The sequence below is a fragment of the Lonchura striata genome, chromosome 35, assembly GCF_050655825.1.
Source record: "Lonchura striata isolate lonStrDom1 chromosome 35, ASM5065582v1, whole genome shotgun sequence".
NCBI lineage: Eukaryota > Metazoa > Chordata > Aves > Passeriformes > Estrildidae > Lonchura > Lonchura striata.
In genome coordinates, this window is record NC_140737.1 from 10207321 (window position 1) to 10221515 (window position 14195).

General features: G+C 51.6%; 2 protein-coding genes across 2 annotated transcripts in view; one reads left to right on the top strand and one right to left on the bottom strand.

Moving 5' to 3' along the window:
* LOC146764373 (uncharacterized) overlaps positions 1-14195 on the top strand; it is a 198762-nt gene that overhangs the window by 92744 nt on the left and 91823 nt on the right. The window contains 1 exon segment of the mRNA XM_085565021.1: positions 5310-5316. Coding sequence (XP_085421147.1) covers positions 5310-5316 — 7 coding nt within the window.
* Positions 6511-7720, bottom strand: LOC146764375 (olfactory receptor 14C36-like). The gene has a single exon (XM_085565318.1). The coding sequence runs from the start codon at positions 7710-7712 to the stop codon at positions 6789-6791; it is 924 nt and encodes a 307-aa protein (XP_085421444.1). The 5' UTR covers positions 7713-7720; the 3' UTR covers positions 6511-6788.

The window sequence follows — 14195 nt, forward strand, 5'->3', positions numbered from 1 at the left end:
TTCTGTGACGGACAAAAACACAATTAAAATGTTGACTAATGTGATATTTATTTGAACTTCTGAAAGAGAGGACAACTCCCTGAAGCTCAAAGCATGAAACCAGTCAGTGGAGAGGCACTTGAATGACCCGAGAGCACCTAGATGAGGAAATCTGGGAGCACCAGGAAGGACATAGATCCAGTTGGTCTAGTGAAGAGATGTCCTTAGACATACCCATTTCAACAGAAGACTTGGAAAATCCTGAAGGAAGAGGGAGGTGATATAATAAATTGAATATTGGTGATGCAAATAGAAGGCAAGATCAGTATTTCTCCTCATGCCATCAGTACACTTCCAGGAAATTCCTGATCCTGGTGGGAAAACTTTGCAATTTCTTAACCATTCTCAAGTGACCCAGAAAAAAAAAATAACCATTTGTAATATGAAATGTACAAGTACTAACATCTGTGGCCCTTTTCCAGGCAGACATCAGCTGTGTGCCCATGAACAGACAGTGCCACTTGTGCCCTGAGGTGCAGAGCTGGGATTGGATCTCTCCGAGAGGAGCTGAGGGAGAGCAGAGCACCTTGCAAGCTGCAGGTCCCTGCCAGCCCCGCAGGGCTCCTGTGCCATCAACATCTGCTCTGCTCCAGTCTGGAACAGGGCCCAGCACGGTGCCGGGATCATCAGAGAGCTGAGGTGTGTGCTGGAATTCCATGCCCTCCCCATGGCGCAGCAGCCCTGCATTTCCCTGCTCCAGCCTTGGTCTCCAGCACAGCCATGGACACTGATGGTTTCTGTGCCAGGCTCTCCCAGCCCAGCCCAGCTCCCTGCCAGCTCTGCCAGCTGCCCTGAGCTCTGGGCAGCACCAAGGGCCTCTCCCCAGTACAGCCCAGCTGGCTCTGGCCCCACAGCTCTGCTCAGCCCAGGCTGCTCTGGGCACTGCCCCACGGCCTCAGCCCCTGCCAAGGGCACAGCAGCAGCTGCAGCTCAGCCAGGACTCAGCCCCACCATGGGGGAAGGGGCTTGGCCAAGGCCAAAGGAGCTCCCTGGCTGCCCTGCTCCCCTCTGCCTGAGGTGCTGAGAGCTCTGCAGCCCCTCCTGCCATCCCATCTGCCCAGGCCAGCACAAGAGCCCCGGCCCTGGGGCCCTCCAGAGCTGCTCCTGCTCCAGGCCCAGGGCCCATCCCAGAGCTGGGGCAGCCACAGAGCTGTGCCCATTTCTGCTCATTGCTGCTCTGATGGAGATGCATCCTCAGCCACTTGGGGGTTGATGATGAATTTTACTGCTCCAGAGGGCTCTTCTTTCTTGAGCTCTTCAGTTCAGGAATTCAGTGACAAAAGACTTCTAAACATTTGTTCAAAGTGCCATAACAAGGAAAAACCCATGGGAATAATTCAAGTCCTCAATTCTTCTGTGGTTAATTAGACAGATTTCAGAAATTTATACAAAGGGAATATACTATATTGAAAACAGGGCAGAGAGAATTGTTATTTTCCTGTTAATAGACTGATATCAGCAATGTCCAATTTATATTTAGACCCAGCACCTTTTAACGCTGTCTGAACATATATGAAACTCAAGACCCTTCATGACTGACAATCAATAACACTTTGTCCCTACCCCTCCCCACCATTTCCCTCATCCAACCCCTGGCACTCAGAGCAGCTGAGGAATGGAGTCACATCCAGGGGTGTCCCCAGGGCTCAGGACTGGGGCCAGGTCAGTGAAGTCTCTTTATTGATGATCTGGACGAGGCCATCGAGGGCACCCTCAGGCAGTTCCATATGAGCCCAGGCTGGGTGGGAGTGTGGCTGTGCTGGAGGGCAGGAAGCTCTGCAGAGGGATCTGGACAGGCTGGAGCCATGGGCCCAGGACAATGGGATGAGGTTCACCAAGGCCAAGGGCCAGGTCCTGCCCTGGGCTTACAACCACCCCAAATGCCTGGCCGTGCCCTGCCCCTGATCCCCACAGCCTGTTTCCTTCATCCCTGCATTACCAGGGACTTTCTGGGACAAGGGAGCTCTGCTCTGGGGATGGAGGGAGGGCCCAGTGCCACCACTGGAGTGGGAACCACAACTCATCAGGTTTGTGTCCTTTGGGGGTCAGGAACCCGTGAGACTCAGAGGCACAGAAAGTTTCTCTTCATGGCCAACAGACCATGGTTGAACTATGTGCATGATCCCAGCAGTGTCTGATGAGTCCACCATCCACAAGTGATTTTCATGCTAGAATGAATTTCTGACAAATGTGGTTCTGTGATAGATATAAACACAGTTAGGTTCTTGTATCAGGATGCTCATCCTGAAGTGGGGGAAAAACAGCTCAAACAATTCCTGATGTGCAAAGCTGTCAGTGGTGGATGGAGAAGGGAGGTCAGGCTGCTTTTGGTGCTGAGGAAATGCTGAAATCAGCCTGACTCATTTCATCTCCTCCTGGCCTGGCTGATCTCCCCTCTTTCCCCTTCCACCCATTGGCTTTTGTCTCCCACCAGGCCCCTGGTGAAGAGCCTGGCTCTGTGTTCTCCATCCCCTCCTTGCTGGCACTGCCAGGCTGGGATAAGGAGCCCCTCAGCCTTTCCTGCTCAGGCTGGACAAGACCAGCTCCCTCAGCCTCTGCTCACAGCCCAAGGGCTCCAGCCCCACCTTGGAGGCCCTTCCCTAAGCCTGCTCCAGCTGCCAGACATCTTTCCTGCCCTAGGTCACCCAACCCAGGCCACAGGACCTGGATAATCCACGTCCTTGATGTCCTGGTCACACAGCCCTGGCCCCTTTTCCCCATGTCAGGCTCTGGGGTGGATCCTGTGGAACATCGTTTGGTGGAGGCTGTGGCTCCAGGGGGACTGGGGGGATACCAGGGGACAGGGACCCTGCTGGGCATGAACAGCATTGGACTTGTTGGGAGAAACTGTGAGGGGGAGCTGGGGTGGAGTGACCAACCCAGTGACCTCACAGAGCCTGCCTGGGATGTCACACAGCCTCTCTGAGATGTCACACAGCCTCTCTGAGATATCACAGCCCATTCTGTAATGTCACACAGATGGTCTCTGATGTCACAGACAACTCTGTGATGTCACAGTCTGCTCTGCAATTTCAAAGCTCTGTCCTGTGATCTCTAAGCCTGCTCTGGGATGTCACAGAGCTGGCCTATGATGTCATAACTTCTTGATGACATCACATTAACCACTCTGTGATGTCATGGACCATTCTGTCATAGATCACTCATGTGATGTCATAGCCCACTCTTTGACCTCATGTAACCAGATGATAAATTGTCTCCACCAGGTGAGCTAACACCTGGAACATTTTCTCCAAAACCAACAGGCCTATGAAAACCACACAATGCCCATTGTGGGACAAGGGGAACTGGAATTTCACCAGCCTCAGTGTCTTGCCAGCTCAGCCAGGCCCACAGGAACATTGGGGTCCACGACCACCAGAAACCACCAGAGAGACCCCCAGGACAGAAGAACACATGGGTAAAGGGGAGGGGAAATATGTTAATGATTTTCGGGAAATTATTATCAGATGTGTGTTTAGTCCAGGACAATCAATGAATATGAGTGCAAAATACAGAATATGAACAGAAACTTTCCTGTACTCAGTATGCTCGGCTTTGGGAGGAGCTATCCCCCGTGCATCCCCCTGAATAAAGAATGCTGATTCTTAATGCTTCACTGGTGTTAAGGAGTTTTCTCTTTTACCGAATTTTTGGTAACACTCCACTCCCAAGGAAAGCTCTGTCTCCTGCTGCTCACAAACAGAGAAGGGCTGGCTGCAGATGTGGGGTTTGGAGGCTGCCTGGGGCACTGGGACCATGAAATAATAAAGTTTTCAATGATCTGTGAAAGAAGGAGGGGCAGCAGCAGAACTTGCACACTGGAATTAGGAAGGGCAGACTTTGGCCTATTTAGGATGCTGATTTGGGGAGTACAGAACCAGGTACTGATTTTTTAAGGGAAACAGCCCTTAAAAACAAAGGGGTCCAGGAAGGATGGACACATTTCAGGAAAGTAATCTTAAAGGGGAAGGAGCAGCCTGTCCCAGTGTGGCAAAAGATGAGCTGGTGTGGAAAATGACTGTCCTGGCTGCCCATGGAGCTTTTGTGGGAACTCAGGGGAAAGAAGAGGGCACATCAACTTTGGACAGAAAGTCAGGCAACTTAGCAAGTTTTTAGGGACGTTGTTAGGTCATGGAGAAAAAACAAGGAAAGAGGTGAAATCTCAATTAGAGCTTAACCTGGCCACTACTGTGAAAAATAATAAAAAATGTCTCTATGAATAAATTCATAGTAAAATGTGGTATAAGGAGAACCTCTACTCTTTATTGGATTCAGTGGAAAATATAGTAACTAAAGATAAGGAAAGACCAAGATATTTAACTCATTGTTTGTCTCAGTTTTCAATATATGGAGAGGTTCTCCTCAGGACAAGAGTTCTCCTGAGCTGGTAGATGGGCACAGGGAGCAGGACAGCCCCCTGTAATCCAGGAGGAAGCTGCTGGTGACCTGCTGAACCACTCAGATGCTCACAGGTGTATGGGATGGGATGGGATCCATGCTAGGAGGATGAGGGAGCTGGGGGATGAGCTCCCCAAGCTGTTCCCCATCATTTACTATCAGTCCTGGCTCACCAGGGAGGTCCCAGAGCACTGGAGGTGCCACTGTGAGCTCATCCCCAGGAAGGGCTGGAAGGAGGATCTGGGGAGCTCCAGGCCTGCCAGCCTGACCTCGGTGCCCGGCAAGGTTATGGAACAGATCACCTTGAGAGCCACCACAGGGCACCCACAGGATGGCCGAGGGGTCAGAGCCAGCCAGCGTGGATTTAAGAGGGGCAGGTCCTGCCTGAGCAACCTGATCTCCTTTTATGACCAGGTCACCCACCTGAGGATGTGGGAAAGGCTGTGGATGTGTCCATCTGGACTTCAGCAAAGCCTTGGACACTGTCCCTGACAGCATTCCCTGGAAAAGCTGCAGCCCACGGCTTGGGCAGGTTTCCTCCTGGCTGGGAGATGGAAGAGCTGGCTGGAGGCTGGGCCCAGAGAGGGGTGGGGATGGTGCTGCACCCAGCTGGTGTCCAGTCCCTGGTGTTGTCCCCAGGGATCTGTGTTGGGCCCAGTCCTGTTTAACATCTTCTCCGATGATCTGGGGGAGGGGATCGAGCCCACCATCCCCAAATTTGCAGGTGACACCAAGCTGGGTGTGAGTGTGGATCTGCTGGAGGGCAGGACAAGAAGACACAGCCTTCAGCTGCACCAGGGGAGGTTTAGGCTGGACAAGAGGAAGAAGTTCTTCACAGAAAGGGTGAGTGGGCATTGGAATGGGCAGGCCAGGGGGGAGGTGGCAGAGTCACTGTCCCTCTCCAGTGGCACTCAGTGGCATGGTCTGGGTGACAAGGTGGTATTAGGACATTGCCTGGACTTGATGATCCCAAAGGTTTTTCCAGCCTGCTTGATTCTGTCATTCTATGATAATTGGGACACTCTGGGGCCATTGTGACCCTGCAGGGCCTCGTGGAACTAAGAGGACCATGGTGACACTGTGCAGCCCCATAGAACCAGGGCTCCATTGTGGTGCTCTGGGGCCCAATGGAACCAGGGAGTCCCCGTGACACTGAGTCCTGGTGGAACCACAGAGGCCATGGTGACACTGCGGGGCCTCGTGTGACCGAGGGGTTTCACCACAGTGACACTGCCAAACCAAGGAGAGCATTGGGAGAGTCCAGGGCCCAGTGGAACCAAGGGGCTGTTCTGACACTGCGGGGCCTCATGGAACCAAGGGGACACTGTGACACTCTGGGGCCTCAGGGAATCTGGAAGGCCCTTGTGACACTGTGTGGCCTCATGGAAACAAGGAGTCCATTGCGACACTGAGAGGACTTGTGGAAGCACAGAGAGCATTGTGACAGTGTGGGACCTCATGAGACCATGGGGCCTTTGTGACACCCTGGGGCCCCATGGAACCAAGGGGCCACTGTGAAATTGTGGCACCTAGGAGACCATTGTGACACTGTGAACCCCATGGAACCAAGGAGTCCATTGTCACATTTTGGGGCCCCATGGAACCAAGGAGACCAGTGTGACAGTGCAGGGCCTGGTGAATCCAAAGGGACATTGTGACACTGAGGGGCCCCTTGGAACCAAGGACATCTTTGCAGATGATACCAAGCTGGATGTGAGTGTTGATCTGCTGGAGGGTAGGAGGGCTCTGCACAGGGCCCTGGACAGGCTGGATCCAGGGCCCAAATGCAACAAGGTGAGGTTTAACAAGTCCAAGTGCCGGGTCCTGCACTGTGGCCACAACAACCCCTGCAGCGCTACAGGCTGGGGACAGAGTGGCTGGACAGCAGCCAGGCAGAAAGGGACCTGCAGGGACTGATGGACAGCAGGCTGGACATGAGCCAGCAGAGTGCCCAGGTAGCCACGAAGGCCAATGGCTCCTGGCCTGGGTCAGGAACTGTGTGGCCAGCAGGAGCAGAGTTGCTGTGCCAGCACTGATCTGCCCCAGCTCTGCACACAGACATTGCTGCTGCAGCTCCAGAGAAGGCAATAAAGTAGCATCTCTTCAGAAAACTGTGCTGGGAGATCCTTTAGTTCCTTGAAAGCCACCGAGAGCGCAGCCCCTCATTGACACAGTCTGTGGCCACATGGATAGTGGAAAGAATCAAATAAGAAACGGCACAAACAATGGCATTTCTTTGTGGCAACATTAATATGTAAAACAAAGAAAGTCCAAAATGAAACCAACAAGAAGTAACAAAGATGACTTTTATTACAAGTGATTTGCAGAAATTGGCCAGCAGTTTAATGTCCCTAGAAGCATCCAGTCATCAGTCTCCTCACTGCAGCCTTGAGCTCCTGGTTCCTCAGGCTGTAGATGAGGGGGTTCAGGGCTGGAGGCACCACCGAGTACAGAACTGACAGGGACAGATCCAGGGATGGGGAGGAGATAGAGGGGGGCTTCAGATGAGCAAACATAATAGTGCTGAGGAACAAGGAGACCACAGCCAGGTGAGGGAGGCAGGTGGAAAAGGCTTTGTGCCGTCCCTGCTCTGAGGGGATCCTCAGCACAGCCCTGAAGATCTGCACATAGGAGAAAACAATGAACACAAAACAGCCAAGTCCTAAACACACACTAACAGCAACGATCCCAATTTCTCTGAAGTAAGATTTGGAGCAGGAGAGCTTGAGGATCTGTGGGATTTCACAGAAGAACTGGCTCAGGACATTGCCATGGCACAGGGGCAGGGAAAATGTATTTGCCATATGTAGAAGAGTATGGAAAAAGGCACTGGCCCAGGCAGCTGCTGCCATGTGGGCACAAGCTCTGCTGCCCAGGAGGGTCCCGTAGTGCAGGGGTTTGCAGATGGACACGTAGCGGTTGTAGCACATGATGGTCAGAAGGGAAAGCTCTGTTCCAAGGAAGAACAGAAGGAAAAAGAGCTGAGCAGCACATCCTGTAAAGGAGATGTTCCTGGTGTCCCAATAGGAATTGTGCATGGCTTTGGGGACAGTGGTGCAGATGGAGCCCAGGTCGCTGAGGGCCAGGTTGAGCAGGAAGAAGAACATGGGCGTGTGCAGGTGGTGGCCGCAGGCTACGGCGCTGATGATGAGGCCGTTGCCCAGGAGGGCAGCCAGGGAGATGCCCAGGAAGAGGCAGAAGTGCAGGAGCTGCAGCTGCCGCGTGTCTGCCAGTGCCAGCAGGAGGAAGTGGCTGATGGAGCTGCTGTTGGACATTTGCTGTGGCTGCACATGGGCACCTGTTCATGGAGAAAGGACAGGGACAAGTCAGGAGAGGCTGCTCGGAGCCAAACCTGGGCCATTCCCTGCAGCCTGTCCTGCTGGGACTCACCCACTCTTGTTCCTGCTCTGGGAAAACCTTCACCCAGGTCCCTGCCTGAGCTCCAGTTGTGCTGGCTGAGTGTGCCAGGAGCAGTCAGGGCAGTGCGTGGGGGCTCTTGAGGAGCCATCCCTGCCTTGCTGCCCTGGGTTTGTGGCCATGTGGCAGAGGGACAAGGCTGGATATTCAGGATTTGTCAGGGGAATCATTCCTACTGCAGAAAACTTTGGTACCATCTGCACTCCCAGGTCTACGGAATGGCAGGAGTTGGTTTAAGGAATTGTTTTCCTACCCACTCACCATTCCTGGCTTTCTGAGGTCAGAAATCCCCAGCATTCCTACTGCACTCAGAGTTTGCCACTGAGAGATGTGAGAGGCAAAGGATTCCATGTGGCTGAGGGAAGGTGAGGGGCTGGATGGGCTTGTTCCCCCAGCACTGCTCTGCTCAGCCCCCTCTGCTTCCCTGAGCATCTCCCTGGGCCTGGACATCCCCTCCTGAGAGGTGCCTTGTCCCTGCCAGCGCTCACAGAGCCCATCCCACCCTGTGTGCCCTCGGCCCGGCCCTACAGAAACCTGCCTGTGTGCAGGGCCCTGGCTGGGGCAGGCTCTGTGTGCAGCTGGGCAAGGGCAGCTCAGGAGAGCCCTGCTGGGCCCTGCAGAGGTGATGCTGCTGCTGCCCAGGGCTGAGGAGTGGCTGAAGGCCCTTTGGGAGGCTCCCAGCAGAGACACTGACCAGCCAAAGTCACCGTTCTGGAGTCTCTGTAAATGTTCAAACATTGCTTTGATGATCCTTTCAACTCAGAATGTTCTGTGATTCTGGGATTAGGATTCCTATTCTGCTTCTCTTATCCCTCTGTTGTCTGTAATCAAAAGAGGAAAAAAAGAACCCTTGCAACAGTGTTAGACCAGTAAAAACCAGACCTTTATTGGAAGATTCCAGGTAGCCCAGGGGCACTTCTGGCCCCTGATTTCAACAATTCATTGAGGTTAATTAATTAGGATATTTAACAGGAACATTCAATAGGAGATTCAGTTGCCCCAGTTACATAACTCTGGCTCAATCCATTGGAGTAGGTCCAAGGGCTTCCTTGTCTTCACTCTTTCTTGTGACAGCTCACATTCTGGACAGAACCTAAAATGTTCTTATTGTAGTCCTTCTTCCTCATAATAATACTATACAGTATTTCAGGAATATATTTAGACAGACAACTTGTTCTAGTAAAATCAAAGAGATAGGTAGAAAACATACTAGAGACAGCTAAGGATTACAGTTATATAAGTACAAATTAGTAGTTTAATAGAGCTAATTAAGAGTTTAATAGAGTTATGTAAGGATTATAGATTTATAACTATATCATACCAATTTACAGACCTATGGATATATGAAAAATGTATAAAAACCAAAAACACTTTTTGTCATCACCTTAACTTTCCCATCCTTCTCCAAGCAGGAAATTGAAAACACTCTCAGGAAAGCTCCTGATCTTTACAGCAATCCCAGGCTTACCTTCTTTGGGAAGTGTCCTCCGGAGCTGTGCCCAGGCTTGTCTGGAGCTGGGAGCAGCCCTGCCCCAGCCAGCCCCTCTCAGCAGCAGCACCTGCCCTGCTCAGGGTGGCTCCTTCCCCCCACAGCTCCTGGCCAGCGCTGGGAGCAGCTCCAGGGCCGGCTGAGAGCTGTCCCTGGCAGGCAGCAGAGTCCCTGGCCCAGCACAGCGCCCTGGGCTGCAGGACCCTGCTCTGCAGGACAGCCCTGGGCACCCCTGGCTGCTCTGCACAGGAGATGAGCAGAGAATGCACTCACAGGCTCTGTGGGCATTGGCATGTTCCAGCTTTAGGAGATCTCTCCAGGAGCTGCAGCTGCATTGTCCTGCAGCCAGAGGTTCCTGTGCCAAGGGCTGGCAGTGATTCTGCCCCAGGCACTTCTCAGCCCCTTCCCAGCCCTGACTGATTGAAGCTCTCTGTGCCTCTGTGCTGTGCCCAGGCTGGCTGCAGGCAGTGCCCCAGCCCTGCTGGGCTGGCAGAAGAGCTGCTCAGCAAGAGAAATGTGCTTTTGAAGCTCTGCTTGGTTACCAGGATCACCCTCTGTGCCAGAAGCCCGGCCCAGCTCAGCAGCACAGACACAACACAAGGACTTTAATGAGCCTCTGGGGCTTTGTGCTCAGGCCCTGAACATCAGGCCCTGAGAGGGAGCTGCAGAAACCTCTCCAGAGCTCCAAGTCACAATCCAACTCCAAAGTTTCTTGGACTTTTAATGGGTCCCACTGGGAAAGTATCCCCAGGCCCCAGGCAGAGCAGAGAACTGGAGGCACTGATGCCAGGTGGGGACAAAGAGAAGCCAAGTCTTGGTGCCCTGGGGCACAGCAGGGTCTGTGCCACCAAGGGCTGTGAGGAGACACCTTGTCCTGAGGCCCTGGGGCCTCCTGGCACAGCCCCAGCCAGGCTGGGCACTGTCAGCCCCTGGTCCTGCCCTCAGCATCCCCCCCATGCCCACATCCCAGTGGCCTCAAGGTTCTGCTGGAAGGAGTCCCTGGGGAGCCTTGGTCAGGAATGGCCCTGGGGGCTCCTTCATGCTCCCAGGGACTGCAGGTTTTTGAAAGGACTTTGGCTTTTGCTTTTGCCTTGGAGTCTCTGAGAGCTTTCTGCAATCCTGGTCTCCAATTATCTGCTTTAATTAGTCCCTGGAGAGGCTTTGTCATTAACAACACTCAGTGGGGCCCATTAATGCTTCAAGGTATTTCAGTTTTATTAAGGTACTTGGTGTTTGCCTTTTGATCCACTCTGTGATAGGTTTGTGCAATCATGGCCCCAATTATCTGCTTTAATGAGTCCCTTGAGAGCTTTGTACTGACACTCAGTGGGGCTCATGAATACTTTGAGATTCTTAACTTTTGTAAGGTATTTTGGATTTTCCTTTCCACATTGAGAGTTCTTTGTGCCATTTTCAGTCTCTGAGAGGTTTTTGTGCCATCCTGGCCTCCAGTTCTCTCCTCCAAGGAGTCCATGAAGAGCCTGTGGTATAGATGGACCTTTGTGTTTCCCATTAATGATTTAGACCCCAACCACTTTGGGGTTTTCTTCTGACTTTGACTCCAGGAAAGGTTTGTGCAATCTTCTCTCAGGCCCTGAGGTTCCAGGTCTCAGCTCCAAATGCACCACGGGGCTCATTAGGATCAAGCAAGTCCTAACAAACCATGGCTCTGCCTCAATTTCTCTCTGCTCTAGTGCAGTTCATCAGGAAGTTTCTGTAGTGGTTTTGGTTCACCAATTTGAGATTTCTCAGCCAATGCATCAATTATTGTGGTGGGTTCAGTGTTGGCTAATTACCAGTGCACTCACTAGAATATACTTACTCATTTCTTGCTGTGAGATAGGATTAGGAGGAAGGCAAAGTCGGCTCAAAGCCTTAAGAGCATGAATAAAATTTTGTAAACAGTAACTAAAAGAAAAAGCAACATGGATAGAAAAAAACATTCAGAACACTTCCCCTCACCATACAACCTGACAATGTAAAGAGACAAAACATAAAATTTTCGGTCAGTTTACCACCTCTAGAATAGTCTGTCTTCACTTCATTAAGGGAGAGAAGTCAGTCATGTTAATGTTATAGAGGCTTCTCCACAAGAAAACAGTTATCTCACAGGTTTTCATTTCCACAAATAGCAGCCACCCAAAAAAATCTGCATTTGTGAAGTCCCTGACATTTTTTCGCCACTTTTACCACAGCTGTGCTTATGAGCCATGTCAACTTATGGGGTATTAGTGTAAAGATGAGCAGTTTAAGAGCAAAGGTTCTCTTAATCTCTTTCTGAAATCATCTTAATCTCTGGGAACAGAGGTCTTCTTCTCTCCCTGAGGGCACAGGGACTCATCACTCTGCTCTTTCTCTGTTCAAACTTGTCATGGGATCACAACTACTTCAATATTTGCTTACTTTAGCATGGAGGCCTTTGCTGAAACAAGTCATCTCCCCATACTTTTCAATGTATTTTAGGGAAAAAGAGAGTCTGATGTATCAATGACATCCTTCTCCACAGCTTTACCAGAGGATTCCAGCCCCAAGATCAAGGCATCTCCTCTTCAGTGACCTCAGTGTGTTCGTGTTGCTCCTCTGTGTGCCTGCCCTGTGTCCTTTTCTCTCACTGGAGAGAGGATGGCAGCACTGGCAGAGTCAATATCTCCCGGGGCTGCAGATGGTTCCGTGAGCCCAGCTGGGCTCAGTGGCCAATTCTAATTTTGGCCATGGTCCCTTGTACATGAAGACCAGTACTTTTCCATAGGAATGAAGGAACGGAGCGCCACTTCTTTAGGGGCAGATGAGAAGTGACCACCAGAGGACAGGTCCAGCCAGAGCTGCCAGATTTTGTTCTGAGAGATACCCTTGAATATAGGAAATTTTTTTTGGCAGAGTGTCAGTTTTGGCAATGGGCATCTGAAAAGACAGATGGTTCTTTTCCATACAAAGGACAGCACTGAGCCCCAGTGCTCCAGGAGCTGATGAGAGGCAGCCCTTGGCATTCCAACATCAGCCAGACCTGTCAGGTGGCCCCTGGCAGGCCAAGCCAGCCAGACCTGGTCCATGTTCCCTCGCTTCCATGGAGCCCCACAGTGTCCCAATGGTCCCTTGCTTCCAGGCAGCCCTGAGCTGTCACAATGCCCCCTTGGTGACACCAGGCCCTGAAGGGTCGGAATGGTCTCCATGGTTCCATCAGGCCCCACAGAGTCATAATGGTCTCTGGGTCCATGAAGCCCCACAGTGTCACCATGGCCCCTTGGTTCCATGGGCTCCAGTGGTGCCACAATGATCCCCTTGGTTCCATGAGGTGCCCACAGTGTCACAGTGATCTCCATGGGAAAGAAAGAACCGAGCCCCAGTGTGGCAGGGGCAGCCACCTGAGGCCAAGGCCAGCCAGACTTGATGGTAGTGGCAGATTTTGGCTGGAAGTAACCCTTGGATATAGGGAATTTTAGAGGTGGAATCCCAATTTCACACATGGACACCCAAAGTAGAAGGATGGTTCTTTTCCACAGGAAGAAAAGCACGGAACACCGGTGTTTCAGGGACAGATGAAAGGCTTCCACCAGAGGCCTATGGCAGCCAGACTTCTCTGTCCTGGTAGCTTTTGTCTGAAAGCAACCCTTGGATATAGGGAATTTGGGAAGTGGAACCCCAATTTCAGCCATTTCTATGTAGATAAGAAGGACAGTTCTTTTCCATAGGAAGGAAAGCACGGAGCCCCAGTGTTTCAAAGGCAGAAGTGAAGAGAGGTGGCTCTTGAGAGGCCAAGCCAGCCAGACCTGTTTGTCCTGGCAGCTTTTGTCATGGGGAGATCCTTGGATATATGGAATTTGGGAGAAGGAATCTCAATTTTGACCATGAACACCTTGAGAAGAAGGACAGGCCTTTTCACTGGAAGGAAACCACTGACCCCAGTGTTTTGAAAGCAGGTGAGAGGCTTCCCCAAGAGGCCAAGGGCAGGCAGATCTGTCTGTCCTGGCAGATTTCACTGGGAGCAATCGTTGGATGTACAGAGTTTTGGAGGTGGAATTCCAGTTCTGGCCATGGACGCCTGCTCAGGATGGATGTTTTTTTTTCCTATAGGAAAGAAAAGCACAAAATCCAAGAGTTCTGGAAGAAGATGAGATGTGGCCACCCTTAGGCCAAGCCAGCCAGACCTCTCTCTCCTGACAACTTTCGTCTAGGAGCTATCCTTGGACATAGAGCATTTTGGAGGTGGAATCTCGGTTTTGGCCGTGGACACCTAGACAGGAAGAAGAGTTCTTTTCATTAGGAATGAAAGCACAGAGTCCCAGTGTTTCAGAGGCACATGAGTGCCAGCCCTCAGGAAGCCAAGGCCAGCCAGATTTGTGATTCCTGGCATCATTTTTTCTGGGAGCTATCATTGGATATAGGGAATACTGGAGGCAGATGCCCAGTTTTGGCCATGGGTACCTGGTTGAGATGGATGTTTTTTCCCCATAATAAAGAAAAGCACATGGTCCCAGTGTTTGAAAGGCAGATGAGAGGTGGCCCCCGGGTGGCCAAGGCAGCCAGATCTGTCTCTCCTGGCAGATTTCATCTATAAACAATCCTTGCACTATAAGGAAATTTGGAGGAGGAAATCCAGTTTTGGCTATAGGCCCCTGGAGGAGAAGGACAGTTCTCTCCCATAGGAAGGAAAGCCCAGACCCCCAGTGTGACTATGGGACATGAGAAGACATGATGGGCACCTTTGCGTATGTGACGGTAAAAGAAATGTAATTTATTTCTGACTCCAACATTTATAGTTTTCCAAAGATGACAGTGGATTGGAGGATGAAAGTACCACCTCTCCAATGACACTGGACAAAACTACCGTCCATCAAATTTCCCCTCCTCTATG

What these genes read in the sequence shown, in the direction of transcription:
- LOC146764375 (XM_085565318.1), bottom strand. Translation starts at nt 7,712, where the DNA reads ATGTCCAACAGCAGCTCCATCAGCCACTTCCTCCTGCTGGCACTGGCA.